Source organism: Apium graveolens, chromosome 4 (genome assembly GCF_009905375.1).
Source record: "Apium graveolens cultivar Ventura chromosome 4, ASM990537v1, whole genome shotgun sequence".
Taxonomy (NCBI): domain Eukaryota; kingdom Viridiplantae; phylum Streptophyta; class Magnoliopsida; order Apiales; family Apiaceae; genus Apium; species Apium graveolens.
Genome location: NC_133650.1, coordinates 316,243,868 through 316,266,209, shown reverse-complemented (window position 1 = coordinate 316,266,209; position 22,342 = coordinate 316,243,868). Strand labels below are relative to the sequence as shown.

The 22,342-nt window shown below is 32.8% G+C and overlaps 2 protein-coding genes across 2 annotated transcripts; one reads left to right on the top strand and one right to left on the bottom strand.

The window, feature by feature from the left end:
- Positions 1–4,657: 4,657 nt before the first annotated feature.
- On the bottom strand, positions 4,658–15,240 carry LOC141720302 (sorting nexin 2A-like). The gene is made up of 12 exons (XM_074522645.1): positions 15,121–15,240; positions 9,673–10,195; positions 9,223–9,358; positions 7,445–7,511; positions 7,054–7,314; positions 6,088–6,183; positions 5,709–5,792; positions 5,532–5,603; positions 5,374–5,433; positions 5,234–5,278; positions 5,036–5,128; positions 4,658–4,753 (listed from the first exon to the last, which is right to left on the bottom strand). Exons 1-12 carry the CDS (start codon positions 15,238–15,240, stop codon positions 4,658–4,660), a joined length of 1,653 nt encoding a protein of 550 aa, XP_074378746.1.
- Positions 15,241–15,324: 84 nt separating this feature from the next.
- LOC141720300 (cell differentiation protein rcd1-like) lies at positions 15,325–20,263 on the top strand. Its single transcript, XM_074522644.1, has 8 exons — positions 15,325–15,537; positions 17,512–17,601; positions 17,844–17,886; positions 18,354–18,463; positions 18,774–18,878; positions 19,321–19,511; positions 19,721–19,793; positions 20,147–20,263. The coding sequence occupies exons 1-8, from the start codon at positions 15,325–15,327 to the stop codon at positions 20,261–20,263; spliced, it is 942 nt and encodes a 313-aa protein (XP_074378745.1).
- Positions 20,264–22,342: the final 2,079 nt, after the last annotated feature.

Genomic DNA, 22,342 nt, shown 5'->3' with positions numbered 1-22,342 from the left:
CTGATATTTGCTAGCTCTTTCCTTTCGTTATACAAGGGAAATTAAGAATTCTCTTATAGATCTCAGAAACCTTTTAATTTTAGCTATGATGTTAACAATATTTTTTGTAGAACAATTATATCTCCAAGTTGCAAAATAATACATGATAAACAATCATAAAATGCCCTATCCAGATTCATGTGGTTAGCTGATGATATTTTGGTGTTTAGTTTTCTCCTTTTACGCATTTTTTTATTTTCTTTACTCATCTTCTTGAATTACAGGCATGAACTCATTGAATGTCACTATTGATCAACGCTCTCTGTGAACTCTGATGATTAAGATCTTGAAAAAATATTGTTATGTTCAAAGATTAAAAAGATTAGATATAGTACATAAAATATTATTACCATTAATAAATTTCTTTATGATTTATAAACAATATGTTGAGATTTTCTAAACTAAAACCATCTATTGAGGACTTGAGATGTCAAGAAACAAAAATTCGTTTATTTGCATCAAACTTTCGGTCTCAAGCATGTAAAATAGCTGTTACATTTGAGACATCAAGACCTGTGCATCTTTTCCTACCTATCTCTGTCTTCTATTTTTCCAGTTTGCGCAAATACACTAGAATCTTCATTCACATATTGCTGTGTGCGCATCATCAACCTTATAAAAACAAAATTGGCGGCTAACGAGTAGATGGGAAGAAAAATCTCTAGTTTAAATTGTGCAATTTGTTGATATGAACTTCAAGTTTCTACAACTGGAAGCTAAAAAGAAAGACATTGAGCTGTTGATTGTTTATTATGCAGCAGGCTCTGCATAAAATTTTAACTCTGATCATACATACCCGTACAATTGTCTATATGCTCGAAGAAACTATCTGTGTGCTTGGTACTAGACTGAAAACATTGAAAATTGAAGTTAAAATGGCATATATAACAACCAAAAAAATTGCATATTAAACTGTTATAATGCTAAAAATTGCTGCATAAAGTTATTTAATGTATGACATATGTATAATATATTTTACATTATGTTAACATACAGTACATAGGGCAAGAAGTTTTTACAGAGCTGGTAGACAACTGTCTAGCCATCAGTTTAAAAATAACGTAGTTTAGGCATCGGAGTTATCACAAAGTACAAACTATTCTCCCTCCCTCCCTCCCTCTCCATGTCTGTGTGTGTCTGTGTGTTTAAATATATAACACTACATTTCGTTTATTTTGGCCGGGACAGGTTAAAGCTATCTTCCCTTTGACATTGTAGGCAAAAGCAAAATGCCACTATTTCTGTCATGAATGAAAATGAGAAGCTCTCAACTGTCTTAGAATATAGCTTGCTTGTCTTATGAAATAAAGTCCTAAACGTGAATTCTCTTTGAAAATAACTCAACATTCCCTGAACCGAAACGGCTATTGTATAACTGCTAGACACCACACAGTTCATACACTATTGTTCTATTTGGTTGAAGGGAATACAAACAATATATTTGTTAACAAACTTCAATACAAAAGAAAGGTTGTAACTTGTAATTGTAAGAGGGAAGAATATAGAAAAAAGACGAGGATGTACAAATTGTTCATAATGTAACTAGGTAAATATACCCGCCCAGTTCACAGAAACTATTTAAAAATAAAAATAAAAATAAAAAATATTATTTACAGCAATTTTGTTGAAAATTAAGATTCCTAAAACTAAAAGAGTCGCTAAAAATAATGTTATAAAAATATAACATATAATTGGAGAGTTGATGAGTGTACCTAAAATTTTAAGGAGTTATACACATTAGAAGTGGTACAATGGTACTTTATATTTTAATTTTATACTTTTTTTTGTCAGATGTTCCAATGTGACATCTTTTTTCCAACTAACATTTCTTTATCCTTTCAAAAAAAATACTACTTATAATAAGATTATGCATACATCATTTTCATATATATGTTTACTCTTTCATTGCTCTAAATATAATTCATCAAGCACGTATAATTTAACCTATCTAAATAAATGTTGAATAAATTTAGTACTTAAATTACAATAAACATTTTGCATCATCCAGGTGTAAGAGAAGCTAGAACTCCATATATAATCCATATGTGCACATTTTTAGAATTAATTTTGTTTTGCAAATAGCAGATACCAACATGATTGTAGACAAAGAAAAAATTGATCATACTTTAATATTAAAATAATAAAAAATGACTGGATCTGAGCATGTGTTTTGCTAAAAAAAATTATTTAATATATAAAAATCTTATATTGAAATTGAGATGACTAATATTACTTCCCAGTTTTTTTTAGCATAAAACAATTAATTTGAAAATTAGTCAGTCATCCATGTAAGTCATCCATGTAAGTCATCCATGTAATTCAATTATCTAGAATATATTGGAACAACCATGTACCTCAATAACTTGTGAAATTAAAATGTAGTTATAGATGGGGACTTGCATCTCCTCTTTAATGCCCAGGCTACAATTTTATATATACTATCACATTAAATCTTGAAAGAAACTCATAAACATCATAAAAATATACACCGCATTTCTTTGTCAAAATTATCATCCTCAATGTACACAACCATATCAATCAGCAACTCAAAAACCAATGCACTTAAGGGCTAGATGGATTATTAGATGGATTATTATGAGTACCTACGCGAAAGCAGCATTTCAGACCTAAAAGCTCATACTTTCTGACTTCATCATTTTTTTTAGAAAAGAACTCTACCAGCTTGCGATCTCGTTATTTTCCAAAATTCTGGTGTCTCATTATCCTTGAGATGCTCGAATGGATAGCAAACCTGTTTAAATTTCTCTAACCCAAAATGAAAGTCCTGCAATAAATCATAAATAATTAGAATATAGGCGTATTTGTAAGGGGTTAGGGAACATAAGACATTGTCTTCTTTGTTGCAACATGTACATAATTTGGGATGTTATGCAGATCCGCTAGAAGAGAAGTGGGTAACATAACTCATTTATTCTCACTGTTATCCAAATTGAAAATCGAACCTTGTTTCATAGTGGGAGCTTTTGCAAAGCAACAAATTAATGTCAAAGTAAAAGATAATTAATTATGTAAATTTTTGATTTTTTAAAGATTTGGTCATAGGGAAATGGTTGCTAACTTGTAAAAACCTATGATTACAGTGTGAATTTAACCCTACACTTTTGTTACAATTTAATCTCATAAAGTAAACCGGATTAGCAAAAAAGGCTTTGTAAATAAGAGAAAGTCACATATAATGTACACAAGTTCAAACTCTCCATTAGCAGGTAGGAAAACAAATTCATTAGCATTTTATAGCATTCAAGAATGAAAGTATTGGCCAATTCAAGTACATTCAAACAAAAGTTATACTCATTATGTTAAAAGGTTATTACTCGTATTTCTACCGTACATAAAAGATTTTCACATTATTCTATAACTTATATGTACATACCTAAATTTTAGTCATTAGAGTAATCACTACGCCATAAGTGCACATAGGCAACCCCTACTATACAGTTGCATAAGGCCCAAATGGTGTTGCATAAGGTAATAGGCAACACCAGAGGGGGGTTGCCAATGTGGAAGTGGTCGTAGACACCTAATGCAATATTTTGTGCAAAACTTGAAAGTAATGCATCAGGTGGATTTTGCAACAGTAAATCACCTATTGGCAACAACAGAAAGTGTTGCATTAGACCTGACAGGATAGTACACTTGGTCCTACGTGGCAACTGACACATCAGATGCCATGTCAGCAACAGGGGGTCCCCAGAGTCACATCAGCATGCCACGTCAGCACGCCACGTCAGCTGGGTCTCATCCTGCCACGTCAGCATGTGGGGGCCCGCAATATCACGTCAGCAGTGGGGCCCTTTTTCCACATCATATGTGGGGGCCCATATTATTTATGCAACACCATTTTGATGCATATGCAACACTATTTTCATTCAATTGCAACAGTATATACCACATTATGCAACACCATTTTTAAATTGCAACAGTATTATAATCAAATGTAATACAGTGAAAAGCAATATGCAACATCATACTATGGAATATGCAACACTAGAAAACATAAAAATTTGGCTATAATTTGTCTGTTTTTACATGATACCTGCCATAAGTGGCATCCAACAAAAACAACCATATCAGGAATTCAACAAGTTTTAAATATACAAAAAATACTAAAATACATACGCCCAATTCTAAATTTAAAACACCAAAAGTACATCAAATCTTTCTTCAAATGAACAAAGATACCAAAATGAACAAAGATACCAAAGAACTAAGTCACTAAGAAGTTGCGCCTTGAGTGCTTGAATGACTGTAGTACCGTTTTCCTCTTGATCACTGGAAACTGTGGTACATCTTCGAATAAAAACCTTTTAAAAATAGACCCTAAGGCGATGTTGATGCAAGGAAGCTAAATGGAGCTTTTAACCTAGAAAATAAAAATGAATAGAATAAGAATAACAAGATTTGGGCCTTAAACTTAAGTAATGAAAGCAGTTGGACTTAACAGGTCAATCACTCAATATTATGGTATTGATTTGGGCCTTAAACTTTCCATTATTAATTTACTACTTATTTAACACAACGCAATTAAACCCAACCAATAAAGTCAATAATTTCATTTTTAGAATTTATTACGAGCTATGGGCTGTAAATACATGCATCAAAAAATGTACTTCTGCCTAGGAACAGATTGAGCATTTGCCCCAAAAAGACGCAAAACAGATAGTGTACAAAGCGTAAAAGATTTAAGATTTATCTGCCAAGAGAGACTAAAACAAAGAGCTAAATACAACCATAAAAGCAACTGGACTCAAAAGGTAATTTTTTTTGGAGTCAATATAGGCCCCGACATTTCCTTTAACGAAATTACTTGAAACAACTTGCAACTAGACCAAAAAAAATTCATTCTAAATTTATATTTAACAAATCGATAATGTGCTATATAGTCTACATAGACATGCATAAAAAATGTACTTCCAGCCAAGGTTACAGAGAAGCATGTCCCCAAAAAGACGAGAAGCAGATGAAGTAAACTTACAATCCAAGGTTGCTTTGAGGATCTGTAGGGCATCCTCTCCTTGATTACTTTTTCCAATCTCAGTGGTGCGAGGGGAACTAAATCAGCAATTTCCTTTAAAGCAGCATGCACACGACAAAGAATTTGCTCTTTTTTTGCAAGACCACGTGGCTACTGTAATAGCCTAAGGAAAGATAAAGGCGGCACAAAATTTCTTACAAGCATATCCAAGCATAGATGGAGGTATTTTCCGCTCACTGCAGCCTACAATGTAGTAAAAGCAAAACTAATCCTTGACAAGAACAAGCAATGATAATCATTATTGTATAGTGAGTAGCATTACATATCAAAGCAACAACCAACTCAACCAATACATCCATCACATCTGGACCATAGTTCCACAAGCTCATGCCACTTATCTGAAGGTAACAAACTTTCTTTAACAACCAAAAAACTAAAATCCGAAAAAAAGAATGGAAAAAGAAATGAGCAAAAATATTAATGCACTATTACTTACAGAAGAAAGAAGCATTTTGTGGTGATCAGAATCTATGTAAGAAACTGCTCCAGACAGGGCTTTCAAACTTGTCTTTTAAATTATAAAACAACATTAGGTAAGCCTTTACAGAAGTAATAAGAGGACATAAAGTTTACACATTTTAGTGCATATACTTTACAAAAACACTCAACCTACCACAAGCATGGCCACTTCATCTGGTGCTAGGCATTCAGTATGGTGCGGATTCCCGATCAACTCGTGATAACTGTCAGGTTGACCCTGAAAACTTATAAATCACTATTAATCAACCATAAGATTGATCTTCAAACTGAGAATCAATGTCAAATGATTAGAATTTATAACATATAAAAATCCATTATCTACTTAAATGTTTGAAGCTGCAAACGAGCCTGTATGATGATTTTCTCTCCATAGTTCTGCTTAACAGTAGACATAAACTCCGCCAGAAGCTCGGCAAATTCCTTGATGCAGGTGAATGCATACAAAATTAGTTTTTAGTTGTAGACCGCAAGTAATTATATCTATGAATTACAGAAAGGAAGATAAAAAGTACCTGCCCAGTTGCCCTCTTTTGTTTGAGCCCAATAATGAACTCATCATCCAGCAACTTTTGGTTATTTGTGCCGACGTCGATGGTAATAGGTAAGCACTGCAAATACAACACAAATATACAGTTTAGAATAAGAATTAACAATAATGTCAGAGTATAGATAGGAAGCTTCATGTAACCCAGGTTGCCTTGTTATCTAATTGAATAGAACCATGAAAAGTGGTTAAGGGACAGCACGGATATACTCTACGTTCCCATATCGCTAGCAGTAACATCCATAACATACCACCACAGTCTGGTAGCCACAATCAAATAAAAGACCCTAGAACTTATATTCAGTGTTTCTAAATAATGATTACTGGGATTGATTTTGGTGACCCCATTGCTCATGACCGACTTCGCTTCTATTATATACTCAGTGTTGCACATTTATGCTCCTTCTGTGTTAATTACTTTGTATATTTTTGCTAAATACTTCATCCTATTATGTTTTCTTGCTTGCTTCTAAAAATCTGAGGTGCTTAACTCTTCGTTGCTTATAATGCTACATACTAAGCAATAAGTCTGAGTGACTATGTACTGCTAACTATATTTTATTTGGTAAAAAATTAAGTCCTCATTTATAAGAATATCAAGATCCAATTCAACAGAATGAATAATTATTCTATGTTTAATTTGTCAGCATAACTCAAGCAAGGGCAAAGCTTATGCACATTTACTTTATAAAGCAATTGAAGAAATAGTTCTAATATCCACTTAAGGACACACACAATTAACTATTTTTCTTAGTGCAAGACCCTCCTATTGTATTCAGTTTTTCATAATGATTGTTATTGGATGAAGAAAAAACTACTTAAAGTATATATTATCTCAGCTCAAAAACTAGTTAAAGAATTTATGAATAACTGGTGTCACTAAAATTTCTGAAGTGTTCGTGTAATACATGCACTAGAAGGAAGAACATGTTACCTTGATCCGTTCATATTCTCTGACTGCATAGGTTTTAGCTTCCTCTGTTACTCTTACAGTTTCTTTCAACTCATCTATTTTGCGAATTCTAGACCTGTCACCACAAAAATTCTTTGATGAAGCAGCTTCAAGATTTTCAATCCTTACATTCAAGGAGGCCAGTTCGGATAAAAGAGTTTGCACCGTCAACAAAGCATTCGCGCGGTCAGAAAATGCATTGTTAATTGCCAACATCACCCCAAGATAGTCATGAAGCTTATCCTGCAGTATAAGAATAGAGCATCTGTAAATATCTAGCACTTCGAGTGGAACAAGATGCTTGAAAAGATAAAGGATCATGATTAAAGTTAGCAATTCAAGTCTGGGAAAGTACAACAATCCAGTAACTTACCAGATGCTTGACAGTTTGTGCATTCAACTCCCGATAGAGTCTGTTAGCTTTGACAGCAGCAGTAGCTGAAAGAGATATGTCCTAAGTCCAATCTTGTATGAGGATTTAGGAATAACTTTTATGTAATATGTTTTGATTTCATTGATATTAATAAAAGGCTTGTTTTGTTTTTATTGCGAGCTCTATCTATTTAAATGTTTAAATAAGATATACCACAGTTTAGAGTAAAGCTTTTTATGGATTGTGATGAGATCATAATAATGAGACCTAAAAGATGATAATTCTAAACTTAAATAGTTCCTGGTCGTAGAATTATAACTGGTAATTAATAATCCGCAAAGATGCGGTACATACTATGCTTGATTCATTATGAAGGATGTCTGTTCTCATAGACATTTATTGGTGACACTATAGCTAGTATGTAGGTGCTTATTATAGAATAAGTTCACTGAACATGACTCACACAGCTGAACAACTAATGGAGTTCACTCACGTGTCAGCAGTTGTTCACATAGTGATAGTTGTACAAGTATCCTTAGACTTGAGGTCATCATAGTCATCTTGTGTACACTGAACTATGCTTTGGTTTAGTTCTTAGTCTCAAGGGACAATTATAAGGGCTCTACTGGGTATAGGAATTTGTACACGAAGATAGGGTATGATCAATAAAGGATCTACCCCTTCCAGTGTAGGAAGAGAATGTTCAATGCGGATCCACTTATGTTAATCCAGGAATCTCTGGCCAGAGTGAATGAAATTAGAAAGGAGTTTCTAATTTACATTAAATAGAACTAAGCATAGTGAATGGGAAAGCAAGTGATTAAATAAGATAGGCTTGACACAAGTTTTATGCCTTGTATTTAATCGTGATATTGCAGGGTAGAAGGAATTAATTGTACGGTAACTACTCACTGAATAGGTTCTTGGTATTCTAAGCAGTGAATTCGTATTATCCGGATAGTCGCGATATGCTGAGAAGTATCCCTCACGATGTAGAATAAATATGATTAATTTATTAATCATATTTAATGAATTAGAGAATCTATATTAATAATGATATAATAATTTTATTATTATTTATTTCTACAACCGCTTAATATTGAACCTATAGGGTCACACCATAAAAGATAATGATTTAATGGTGGAGGAATTAATTAATAATGGCTGATAATTATTTATTTATGAAATAAATAATTAATTGGCAAATTTAATAATTGATTAAATAAGATTTAATTGATTATAAATTAATTAAGAAAAGATTCTTAATATTATTAGTTAAGAATTTAATTTTTGGAAATTAAATCAAGTGAGAGAATTATTTCTAAAGAATTTAGAAAAAGGATTAATAATTAAAAGGTGTTTTAATTATTAGTGAGAATAATAAAGGGTTAATAATAATAATATTTTATGGAAAAAATTTCAGCTGAAGATTTTGCCTATAAATATACTATTATAAACCCTATTTTTGCCTTAACCAAAAAGATTGACAAAACCCTAATTATCTCCATCTCCTCCTCCTTCATTACATCGTTTTCTTGGTGGATACCGGTGGAGTGCTTCACACTTGAGGAGCATCTGCTAAGGATCTCCGTTTATCGTTCTTGGATCGCTATTAAAGACCTCCATCTTTCCATTAACGTAAAGCTTCTTAAGGTAAACATACTGAACTACGAATTAAATATTATTTTTTCGCATGGATCCTGCGGAGGGTTTCGGTTCTTTTTAAGAGTAAATTTACATTTTCGCTGCGTTTATGTGCTAAAAACCCTTCAGTAGCCACATTTTTCATGTCTGCAGATCTCACCCTTTGAGAGTTGAACATTGCCTCATCCGCCTCAAACTTCGTTAGCTTGACAAAAGCCAACCCCAGTTGCCCCATCGTCTCCCCAATTTCTTGCTGAGCTTTAATTTCATGTCAATAGCATACGTCCCATTTCATTATACATATTATTAGTACCTAAATCAACTACATGACAGTAATAAATATTACAAATTTACATATAACACCGAGGCAAATATCGATATTTCCTTTATTGTATGGAGCTAGGAAATTGATTAACATACATTTAAGCTTAATCAAGTCTGAGATGTCGTAACTCAAAATGCTCTCGCTAGATCAGCATTATCAGACAAATATCAATACATATTTGAATCGAGAAACATTACTAATTATATAAACCGACAAACATAGCACTCAAAATTTATAATTTACATCAAAAGAGTTAAATAGACCTGCTGAGAAGCAATACCAATCTGATTCTCGAAATCCTGCAACTTACCCTTCCTCTTGAAAAATTCCTTATCTTCCTCCACAACCGGTGGCTTAACCGCACCCCAATCATTCGTAACCGACTGCTTCAACTCCTTAAAAATCCTCAACAAATCCCTCCCTCCTTTCGCAGGCAACGCAACCTCATTCACATCCAATGCACTCCCTTGCAAACTCTCCCTCCCAAACAACTGCCAAGGCAACTTCACCGCCCCATCCAACATTCTCGACGCCACATCCGTGGTCCTCACCAACGGCAACTTCCCATTCGACACGTCTTGCTCCTTCTGAGGATCCGAAACCGTGATTCGCACATACTTCGCTCCGGAATGTGAAGTCGAAGTTGCGAACAAATCATGACCGTTGACTCCACTTCCTCCGTTGCTATCTTCTCCATCGAATGATCGAAATATTGCTTCAGCATACGAAGGCGGTTCGAGAAACGTGTTGTACGGATTAGGTTGTTGATTTCTCGATTGTTTCTACACATCTCGGATCGAGATGTGTAGGAGAATATAATAAGAAGGTGAGCGGAGGAGAGGATGGTGGAGGTGAGAAGGGGTCTGAAGATCTGAGTGAAGAGAGGGGTTGAAAGACGAGGCGGCCACTGCTAATGATTTATGTTTGTTAGGGTTTTATATAAAAATGATAAATTTTTAGGGCTTGTCTGTTAACGGGCTGGGCCTTGACTTAATTAAGTCTTTACAATCATAATTTCTTAATTATTTTGATAAATATCTTGTTGCTTTTCTGTAAATTATTTTAATATTATTTTAATTTTCGAGTATCAGCTCAGATTTAGAGAGAAAGAGTGAATTTTTGTTAAGGGGGAAATAACCACCCAATTTTTTGGCCTGGGAAAGTGTGCAGATCTGTGTCTCAACATCATTTAATTATTTTTTTAGTTTTTTATTAAATATTTACAATTTTAAATATTATAAGAAAATTGTATAACTAATGTAAAATATATGTCAAAATAACACGACAATGATAAAATTAATCGGAACAATAATTTGTATAATTGAATTGTCGAACAAGAATTTAAAAAAAAAATAGAAATCATTCGGGACAAGAATCTACATGAACCCGTGTTGACCGTAATTTGACTATTATAAAAACACATAATACAAAATCTAATTTTTTTAAAAAAAATTACACAACTTAAAAATTAGTAGGTAATATCATCCGTATGGTTGGATCGTTGAACAAGAATTTTAAAAAAAATAGAATCACCACTCGGGACAAGACTTGGTTATAGGACCTCGTGTTGACCGTAATTTGACTATTATAAAAACACACGCTATAAAATCTAAATTTAAAAAAAAAATTACACATTTTTAAAATAAGTTGGTATCATCATCCATACGGTTGGATCGTTGAACAAGTATTTTAAAGAAATAGAATAATCACTCGGGACAATACTAGGTAACAGCAACCCGTGTTGACCGTAATTTGACTATTAAAAAAGCACGTGATATAAAATCTAATTTTTTTAAAAAAAAAAATTAAACATCTCTAAAATTAGAAGGTAACATCATCTATACGGTTGGATCATTGAACAAGAATTTCAAGAAAATAGAATCACCACTCGGGACAAGTCTTGGTTATAGGAACCCGTGTTGACCGTAATTTGACTATTATAAAAACATACGATATAAAATTTAATTTTTTTAAAAAATATTTAGACATTTTTAAAATTAGTAGGTATCATCATCCGTACGGTTGGATCGTTGAACAAAAATTTTAAAAAAATAGAATCACCACCCGGAACAAGACTACTTAATGTGAACCCGTGTGCACCGGGGTTTGACTATTAAAAAAGCATGTGATATAAAATTTATTTTTTTAAAAAAAAATTACACATCTCTAAAACTAGTAGGAAACAAAATTTGTACGGTTGGATCAATTAAAAATATTTTAAAAATAATTATAACATAAATATAACAAATAAATTTTAAGAATAGTACAATAACTAATGCAACACTAAATAACCTACTGCAACACCATAAAGCAAATACAACGCCTGAAGTGCCACATCAGCAAGTGGGCCCCACTGTGTGCCACGTCAGCATGCCACGTCAGCATTTTGGGCCCCCATGTGGGTCCCACTAATCCCATGTCGGCATTCCACGTCACCAATGGGCCCCATATGTGGGGCCCAAAATGCTGACGTGGCATGACATGTTAACATGCCACGTTAGCACCCGTGGGTCCCCAGCACGCCACCTCAGATTTATTTTCCACGTCAGCATTTATTAAATAAAAAAAATATCTAATGCAACGCTATGACCTCTACTGTTGCATGCTGCACAACACTAACAGTTATTAGCAATGGTAGCTTCAATGTAATGAAACGCTTTCACCACTATGTTGCAATAAACTGAAAATTTTGTAGATAATGCAACGCTTTTTGTGCAACGCTGGATAAAAATCGTTGCCTATGTGCACTTATGGCGTAGTGAATGTTCATGACCGATAAGATGATGATGCCTAAAACTTTTTTACCTATGGGAGGATTAGCTAAGAATGTGATCGCTATCCAACCTGAAGCTTGATAAATAGACCCTACTTTAATAATCACTTTGTACTTTACATATTTTGTAACTCTGATCCAAGATATAAATTAATCACCTGGTTCCTAGCGTGCAAAAGACTCAGAAAAGCTCATCTTAGTTAAAATTATGTACATGCCTTCAGGAGAACATATTGTAAAGGCTAAAATCTAAATTCCATGAAAAGAGAAGTTGAAAGGAGAAAAAATACGACAAATATAAAAGTAATAGGAAGAAATAAAGGGAGAAAATCATTAATCCTTGAGATGGATGGCATGAGAGATATGTTCACCTCCACTTGAAACTCAAAAAAGCTCATCGTTCATTAATGTTGTAGATCCATGAGAGCACACCTTACACAAGAGATAACAATCCAAAAAAATTAAAGATTATGATACAATAATTGGTGGAATAATATCAAAAATTGCACATGAACTACAACTTTAAGTCTCTCGTTCATTAATGTTTATAACGGGTTTTCAAAAAGTAAAAAAGGCACTGAAGTGGAATATCGATGACAGATCCTTCCCCGTTATGCAAGCACTTTAAATACCTGTTAATAAACCAGGTAAAATTGAATTCCTGAAGAAAAAATAGTTACTGAAACTTCAAGAACTAATATGGCCAAATAATAAAATTATCAACATTGTTCTAGAACACAATTAAGGGATGTCAGTGAGGCTGAAAAGAAATAGCTATTTCAGCAAGATTATCAAGCTATCTTAGACTCTGTTTCTTTTAAAGATGAGGCATTTACTCACCATATTCCAGCTTATCAAGTTCTAGCTGAACAGGACAATGTGGCTTCTGAGAGAATTCTCAACTTGGTGCACACAACTGCTTCTATGCAAAGGGCCAAGGATGCAATCACTACCATGCCCTTCACAGCTGGTGATGAATTTGACTATCTAGCTGGTGGTTCTGAGGAGTTTGGGGATGAAGATGATGATGAAGAAGATTTCATGCACACAGGGGGAGAAGCAGGCCATAGCTCAAGTACAAACACTCCATCTTGGATGTTTAGCAAAGATTGTGATGAGCACCATTTCAAATCAACTCTCTTTCACATCATTCAACAAACTCAGACAGCTCTTCAAGCCACTACAAATTCCAACACCAAGAGACTTTTTCATTTACTTTATTTTCTTCTATTTTCGTTAGTAATTTACTGAAATGTCCCTACTTCCGTTAAAGTTAACGGTTATCTTGGATGGAAAGTCATTAACGGGGTGCAAATAGAAGAGAAATCAATTTTATGGGGTGCAAGTTGGCAGAGAAAATAATGTAGACTGAAATTGCAAAAATAAAAATAAAAGTGGATTACGAACTGCCAATTACTAAAATAAAAAGAACTTATTATTGAATAACACACAAGTCAAAGATTTTTAAAATTGAAATCCAAATTAAATATGTCGATCCATTTATATCAATATATTTGACTTTAACAGCTTGCTTTAAAATATTATAATCCATGATTTTAAAATGAATTGGTAGCGGTTAAAATTTTCGTGAGACTGGGCTGTTGAGTTCTCGTTAATTTTAGGCCTTGTGACCACATGGGTTTTCTAGTCTGGGTTTAACCATCTATCACTAGATCTATATTAGCAAACAAATTAAAAAAAGTGCATTTCAAAAGCAAAAAAAATTGAAAAATAACATTGACGAGTACCCCCGTCCTACCCAATTATTTACATCGGGTTTGAGTACGAAGGTTAAAAAAATTATAAATTAATGATAAAAAGTAATATTCTAAAATTCTCGATTAGACCCATCAATCCACCATTAATCCTATACAAAGTACTACACTAATTGATTTTTGAAATATTTGAATAGAATCCTCACATAATGTGTTGGATTCATCAAATTTTGATTGGAAACTCTGGTTCGAATCTGCGAATTTATTAAACATGTTAGTATAGTTCAAAATTTATATGTGTTAAACCTAAATTTTTTACAGTTGTTTCCAAAATTATTGTAACTATTGATAGCTGAAAATAAATTTATCTTTTACATAAATTTTAAGGCAAAATAATAGATTCCATTTATGTCATGAAATACAATCAAAATGTCATTGAAATCTCACTTTTATGTATTTTGAAAAATTAACTTAAATATTATCATTAACGACTTTACTTCCATAGGTGATTAAGAACATTATAATTTATTAATTACTTTGTTTGAATAAATAATAATTACTACAATTTTCAAATTTTTTCCATATATTAGTATTACTTGGAGATCTTGAATTAGAAATTCTCATTAAAATCTGCAAATTTTTAAAACAACATATCATTTAGGTTTCAAATTTTAAAAAACTTCATTTTTTAAATATTTATACCATGTATAAACTTTATAGCCGTTTCTAAAGTTATTAATTTATTGTTACAAGTTGGTTGGAATAAATTTGATTTTAACGTTAAATTAACTGCAAAATACTGTAGTTTATTTAAGTCACGAATACGATCAAATATCATTACGTATCTTGAAATATATGTATGTTGAAATTACATTATTACCATCATGTACGATTTAACTAATATAAGTTATTTAAAAAATCATATTTTCCAATTATTGTTTATTAATTACCGTGATGGTACAAACAATAATTGGTATAAATTTATACATGTATAAGATTGCTCCTAGATTTTAAAATTTTTGTGCAACCTTATTTATATACCATAACAATTTTCTTTTCCCAAACTATCCCAAATTATTTGATGCAAAACATGAAAAATCTTACAAATATTTAATCACAAATTTACAGGTAAAAGGTAAGGATGAGATATGTAAAGTGTGGGTTTAGGCCCAAAACCATGAACCTCTAACGTCCCCTAGAAATTGTTTTTCCAAATAACCGCAAAAAGGATACGTCCAGCACCCAATCCTAGGTACACAGCAGTGACTCCAGCAAAATGAAAAATCTTATAAATACCGAAAAAATATTCATTCCTACAGCCTCCAATATATTGCCGCATCTTTAGTTCAGTGTTCTTTTCCTACACAACATAACAGCAGCAGCCATCTTGTTCAGTTCATATCTAGGGTTTTTGTCTGAAACAATGTTGAATCTCCCTGACTCTCTTTATCCTGATCCGATACAAGGTGACAACAGTGTTATGTCGAATGGTGGTGCACCTGCTAACAACAATGGTCCCTGTGATGGTGCTAGCAAAGCTATTGATTGGCCTTCTGCTAGTGTAGAGGACTTGGTTGTGTTGCTTCGAGAACCTGAGCATCGCGAAAAGGCCATTTCATCTCTTACTCAGATTAAGGTCCATTATTTTTCTTCATTTATGAAGATTTTTGTTTGTTTTATGTACATTTTTGTTTGTTTTTGTATGCTGTTAGGTGGAAATAAATTGATCTGTAATTGTAAATTCATAAATGATGTTTTTAATACATGATTGGATGCATTTTTTGTGTTTAAGCTTGTTTAACGTGGCTGGTTAGAAATGATTGATGATTAATTATGATTAGAGTTATCTTTTATATTTATGTGTCTTGATTAGAAGTAATTGACAATAGATCTGAGTTTTTAAAGAGTTTAAATTATGCATTCATATGTTGAAATACAAGTTAAATTGTGGCCTTGTCATGATTTTATGATGTCTATGCTGGTCATTTCATTTTCATAAAGTGTGGTTTAATCCACCAGGGATTATGTAAACCAGATATACTCATTCGTTTGATTTCATTCTTTATGTGGTTCATACACAAACATAGATTGATATTTATTTGTAATCAGTCTCATTTATGAAAGTATCTCTTCAATCGGAATGTGCAAATATATATCTTTGTATGCACCAAATGTCACTTTTACGTGGATTCTTTCGATATTTTGTAGTTTTATATTTTATTTAGAACAATAAGTATGTGCAGAGAAATGATGATCTTGACTCGCCTAAATGACTGTATAGTATCATTTAAGTTTGCTTGTTAGAAGTTTAAAGTGCAGTCCAGCCTGCAGAGTCAAATTATTTACACTCTATGTTCTAATGTCTATTGGGTGATATAGTATATTTCATTTCTAACATGTGATTTATCAATACAGAAACAGGGAAGAATTCAAGATTTGGCCCTCCACATTTAGCGGTCAATCAGTACGGTTTTCTTACTCCTATCGGTATGCACAATGACTTGGGTCTACCAAATGCTTTGCATTGATCAAACTAAATGTATTTGTTTTAATAGCTTGCTTAAATTTATATCATGTCGTGAATTCTTTTTATTAACTTCTAATTTTGGTTAACATTAACAATAAAAGTTCCCTGTTTTGATTTGAGTTTCTTCCTCACATCTTAATACTGAAGTGGACTACTAAACCAAAATGGCAGTATCTAGGTTACATTGTTATATTTGATCTTCTCAAGTATATATAGTATTTAATCAATATTTCGTGATTAATGATCCTTATTCTTTCTTGTCTTTTGAAATGATTATACTTGTTTGTGAATCCCTTGATCCTTCTGTCCGATACTATAACATGCACGTCCCCTCATCGGATAGGGGATTCATCCTGAATCCTAATTTTGATTCTTTCCCCATAATTTGTAATCAAAATTTCTGTTAACCGCCTATTTTCGTAAAATTAAGTATCAGTTTTTGTTAGTAAATACAAACGTATTATGCTAGTGTTCATTTTTGCATAAATTAAAATATTTTACCTGTATTTTGTGTTTTAGATCAATAAGTTATGCATTTGATTAAATTTGCTTATAGTTTGTGTTTTTTTTAACCAGATTGAATATATGTAACATGAAATCTAGAGAAAATCTATATTTTTATATGTCGTGTCCCCCGCACCCGAATTCCCATATTATTATATTTATTTATTAGATTTTTGTCCACGCACCCCAGCACTTCTGCACCCGTATCTTTGCTTGTCAGTTGCCGAAGAAATCTTTCATTGAACTAATGAGAAGATTTGTGGAGATCTCAAATATTTTGGAAATTTGAAATTTTGAAACCCAAAAATCTGGAAAATAGGCATTGTAAGGAAGTTCTGCAACTTTTATGTCACACGTCTTAGAGAAGTCCTACCCTTAAGATCAAGTTGCATCACATCTGAATCAGAACTTGATACAATTTATGAAATCCGCACATGATGGTCATTGGAATCATTTAAATGATTTACTACTTTGTTTGACAAGCTCAGCCTTGTGGTTTGTATTGGCTATTCTATCTATTCAAATAAGAATGTTGTGTTTTACAGTTGGTGATTAATGGAATTATCTTCTTTATTGCAGGAAGTATTATCTATATACAAGTCATTAACACCTGAGAAACTTACTATGAAAGATTCAAGTAAAGTTTGTGATGTACTTGTTTTGTTTGAGGTCATTTCCGCTCCTTTAATTTCCTTTTCTAGTGGTATTAACTTTGTAATGTATTTGCTTTATATGTTCGATTTCCTAATTTTCAAACTTTTTTCTTATCAAATTTATTTTTACTTATCAAATTTATTATCTATATACATCAAATTTATTTTTACTTATGCAGGAGCCATAGCTGGTCCTCTATGTACTAAAAAATTATGTATGCAACTCTAATATCAAAGTGTATTTTCTATTGAATGCAGTGCTTGGCCACTCACCCTCAAACGAAGATGCAGTTCCTTAATGGTATTTTTCTGAACTTTCTGAAAGCTATGTGACTTGTTTCTGCTAATGTATTCAGTATTTACATTAGTCTTCTTCAACATAGTTGGATGTATCCACAGTTATAGCTTCTTCTCACCAAATGATATAAGCTAATTTCATTCTATAACTTTTGCTGATTTCTTGATGTCTGAGATTGCTACTTAAAGACCACACAAGATATTGTCGAACTTGACGTGTTTTGATATATAAATGCATTCACTTTTTATTTCAAGCTGGTATGATTTGTTTATGTGAACACCAAAGAAACAGGACACTGAGGTGAAATCAAGGATTCAGTTGAAGTTACAAGTTTGTTACATAAATTCTGGGATGAGGATTTTGCATAACTTATTCAAATATTGTTATTAACTGATTTTAATAGGATAATTAAGGAGCTAGATAAGGTTAATCGTAGACAGACTTGTATTAACTTACTTCTGTCCTTGCAGTTCAGATACATTGTTACTTGTACCCTTTCTTGGAGACTGAAGAAACGAGCAAGCCATTCCAGTACCTAAGGCTAATGAGCTTGGGGGTCATTGGTGGTCTTCTGAAGGAGGTACAATTCCACTCTAAATCAATACATGATACCTTCAATTTTTTATACTTTTAGCCATTTGAATTATTAAAACAGCTAAGCACCAGTAACCTAGCATGGAAGTATTTTCTCATTGCTAGTTGCTACCCGCCCTTTCAAGTTTCAGCTCTGAATTGAATGCAATGTTGAGATGAATTAGATTAATCAGAACAATAGTTGAAGAAAATGTCCATTATTTCTTACCAGATTGCATATCAATTTGCTTTAATATGATCTGATATGCCTATAAGGTTCTACTCCAAATATCATCGGAATCTTCTCTACTATGCAGGTAGGCGACCCTTCGACAAAGGTTGCTGTTCACTGTTTGCTTGAATCAGGACTCTTCCCTTTGTGTCTAAAATCCATAGAATATGGAAACGAACTTTCACAATCAGTAAGTGTCAATTAAAATTTGAACTCAACATTCTTTCGCTTCCAAGCATTTTTTACTGCAATATATCACCTTACATGTAATGTAAGACAGTACAGAGTATAAAATCTGGTTACTAAAAATTTCAAATTAATATCCCTTTCTAGTGTTTCTGCTAGGTGTTTATTGAAAAAGGGATTTTTAGTTAATACTCCATGTTTCGTATTAATACATATCAAGTCGACTTGATGAACATCTAATATTTTGGTGTTAGATGAACATTATTACCCAGCCATATATAAATCATAAGGTTTATATTGCATGGCATAGACTTGATCGTCCTAGTAAGAACCTGAGCAAATAATTCTGAAACAATTCCGGTACACCATCAAAATATAAATAGATCGACACCCATAGTTAATTGGCTCTTTAAACTCACTCTGAACACTTGTATATGGCTATACAGACTGCATCTTGGATAATGTCAAGAATAATGATGCAAGAGCAGGGACTACAGTATTGCTGTGAGCCTGCAAACCGGTTGTGTGCAATCATGAAGGTTTTTAATGACGTAATTGAAAAGATGCAGGATGAACCGTCTACTACAGTTTTGAAGAATATTATTCAATGTTATGTCATACTGTCCGATGATCCAAGGTTAGCCAGCAACCTTTGTAAGCATATCTTCCAAGCTGTTGTGTGTTTCTATTCTTATATCGTTCCTATAGTTATTGTATTATTGATTTAGAACTTGTGTAAAAAATGTCTCTGACCAAGCACCGGATAGCTTGAGAGTGGTTTTATGTCCCTTGGGGCGGTCTGGTTGTTGTACTTAACAAACATAATTTGATGTGATTCGAATGCAGCAGGGGTTGTCTCCTCTTGAGAAGCTTCATTCCGCCAATACTGACGACTGCCCCATATATTGAAGCCCTTCGTGTAAGTCCATCCAGATGATCTCTTATATACATGTAAAAATGTGGACACTATTGTGGCACAAAACAGCAAATTTCACTACCAAAATCCAAGTTTATAAAAAAAAGTATCTATATTACGCATAAATACTGGAGGCACACAGTATTTGCAATTTTGTATGCCTCAGCAACTTCTATGGGCATCTCTAGTTGCACAACAAAACCGACATCAATACTTCTAGATACACGACTCCTCGTTTTGAATATTACATAATTTTTTACATGAGTTTTTGTCGCGAGGACAGAGTCACAAGTACACACACTAATGTATCTTAAATGTTCTTATCTAATATCTAATTTTCTATACATATTATGCAGGCACGCCCTATAACCTTAAAAAATTTACAAGATTTGTTTCAAAAGCTATCGATGGGATGCGGGCCAAATGCAGAAGCCGTTGGTGATGTTGCAGGTTCCTCACATCTTGATCGCTAGCTGATATTTGCTAGCTCTTTCCTTTCGTTATACAAGGGAAATTAAGAATTCTCTTATAGATCTCAGAAACCTTTTAATTTTAGCTATGATGTTAACAATATTTTTTGTAGAACAATTATATCTCCAAGTTGCAAAATAATACATGATAAACAATCATAAAATGCCCTATCCAGATTCATGTGGTTAGCTGATGATATTTTGGTGTTTAGTTTTCTCCTTTTACGCATTTTTTTATTTTCTTTACTCATCTTCTTGAATTACAGGCATGAACTCATTGAATGTCACTATTGATCAACGCTCTCTGTGAACTCTGATGATTAAGATCTTGAAAAAATATTGTTATGTTCAAAGATTAAAAAGATTAGATATAGTACATAAAATATTATTACCATTAATAAATTTCTTTATGATTTATAAACAATATGTTGAGATTTTCTAAACTAAAACCATCTATTGAGGACTTGAGATGTCAAGAAACAAAAATTCGTTTATTTGCATCAAACTTTCGGTCTCAAGCATGTAAAATAGCAGTTACATTTGAGACATCAAGACCTGTGCATCTTTTCCTACCTATCTCTGTCTTCTATTTTTCCAGTTTGCGCAAATACACTAGAATCTTCATTCACATATTGCTGTGTGCGCATCATCAACCTTATAAAAACAAAATTGGCGGCTAACGAGTAGATGGGAAGAAAAATCTCTAGTTTAAATTGTGCAATTTGTTGATATGAACTTCAAGTTTCTACAACTGGAAGCTAAAAAGAAAGACATTGAGCTGTTGATTGTTTATTATGCAGCAGGCTCTGCATAAAATTTTAACTCTGATCATACATACCCGTACAATTGTCTATATGCTCGAAGAAACTATCTGTGTGCTTGGTACTAGACTGAAAACATTGAAAATTGAAGTTAAAATGGCATATATAACAACCAAAAAAATTGCATATTAAACTGTTATAATGCTAAAAATTGCTGCATAAAGTTATTTAATGTATGACATATGTATAATATATTTTACATTATGTTAACATACAGTACATAGGGCAAGAAGTTTTTACAGAGCTGGTAGACAACTGTCTAGCCATCAGTTTAAAAATAACGTAGTTTAGACATCGGAGTTATCACAAAGTACAAACTATTCTCCCTCCCTCCCTCCCTCTCCATGTCTGTGTGTGTCTGTGTGTTTAAATATATAACACTACATTTCGTTTATTTTGGCCGGGACAGGTTAAAGCTATCTTCCCTTTGACATTGTAGGCAAAAGCAAAATGCCACTATTTCTGTCATGAATGAAAATGAGAGGCTCTCAACTGTCTTAGAATATAGCTTGCTTGTCTTATGAAATAAAGTCCTAAACGTGAATTCTCTTTGAAAATAACTCAACATTCCCTGAACCGAAACGGCTATTGTATAACTGCTAGACACCACACAGTTCATACACTATTGTTCTATTTGGTTGAAGGGAATACAAACAATATATTTGTTAACAAACTTCAATACAAAAGAAAGGTTGTAACTTGTAATTGTAAGAGGGAAGAATATAGAAAAAAGACGAGGATGTGCAAATTGTTCATAATGTACACTACAAGAAAAAAGGCTAAATTCGACCGAAAAAAATCGGTCGAATTTAGCTTAATTCAACCGTGCGCGGTCGAGTTTAACTAAATTCGACCGATTTTGAATCGGTTGTAATAAAGGGAGTTGAATTTAGGAGTTCGGTCGTATTTAACTAAATTCGACTGGCTAATTATGACCGAATATTTACGACCGCTTAAATTCAACCGAAAAAATTCGACCGAGGACAATCGAATTTAATTTTTCACCTAAAATTTATAAATCATGCCCAAATAATTAAATATTTTGAAAAAAAATTAAAAATCCCGCCCAAACAATTAAATTTTTCGAAAAAATTTAAAAAACCCGCCAAAATATTAAATTTTACCGTATATGATCGAAAATTAATTTAAACGTAAATTCAACCGAATTCGATCAATTTAAACTAACAACAGATTTTTGAAAAAACGGCAAAATGCTGCTCAATTCCATTTTATAATTTCAACCTAACCAAACTAGAACATC

Bases quoted from the DNA above. Each gene is read 5' to 3' on its own strand.
- LOC141720302 (XM_074522645.1), bottom strand. From the start codon at position 15,240: ATGCGGCAATATATTGGAGGCTGTAGGAATGAATATTTTTTCGGTATT. The intron at 10,196-15,120 runs GTTATTTGGAAA...CGAGATGTGTAG, and splicing joins CTGGACGTATCCTTTTTGCG to AAACAATCGAGAAATCAACA. The intron at 9,359-9,672 runs ATTTAACTCTTT...TATGCTATTGAC, and splicing joins TATTGCTTCTCAGCAGGTCT to ATGAAATTAAAGCTCAGCAA.
- LOC141720300 (XM_074522644.1), top strand. From the start codon at position 15,325: ATGTTGAATCTCCCTGACTCTCTTTATCCTGATCCGATACAAGGTGAC. The intron at 17,887-18,353 runs GTATTTTTCTGA...CTGTCCTTGCAG, and splicing joins GAAGATGCAGTTCCTTAATG to TTCAGATACATTGTTACTTG. The intron at 18,879-19,320 runs GTAAGTGTCAAT...ATGGCTATACAG, and splicing joins GAAACGAACTTTCACAATCA to ACTGCATCTTGGATAATGTC.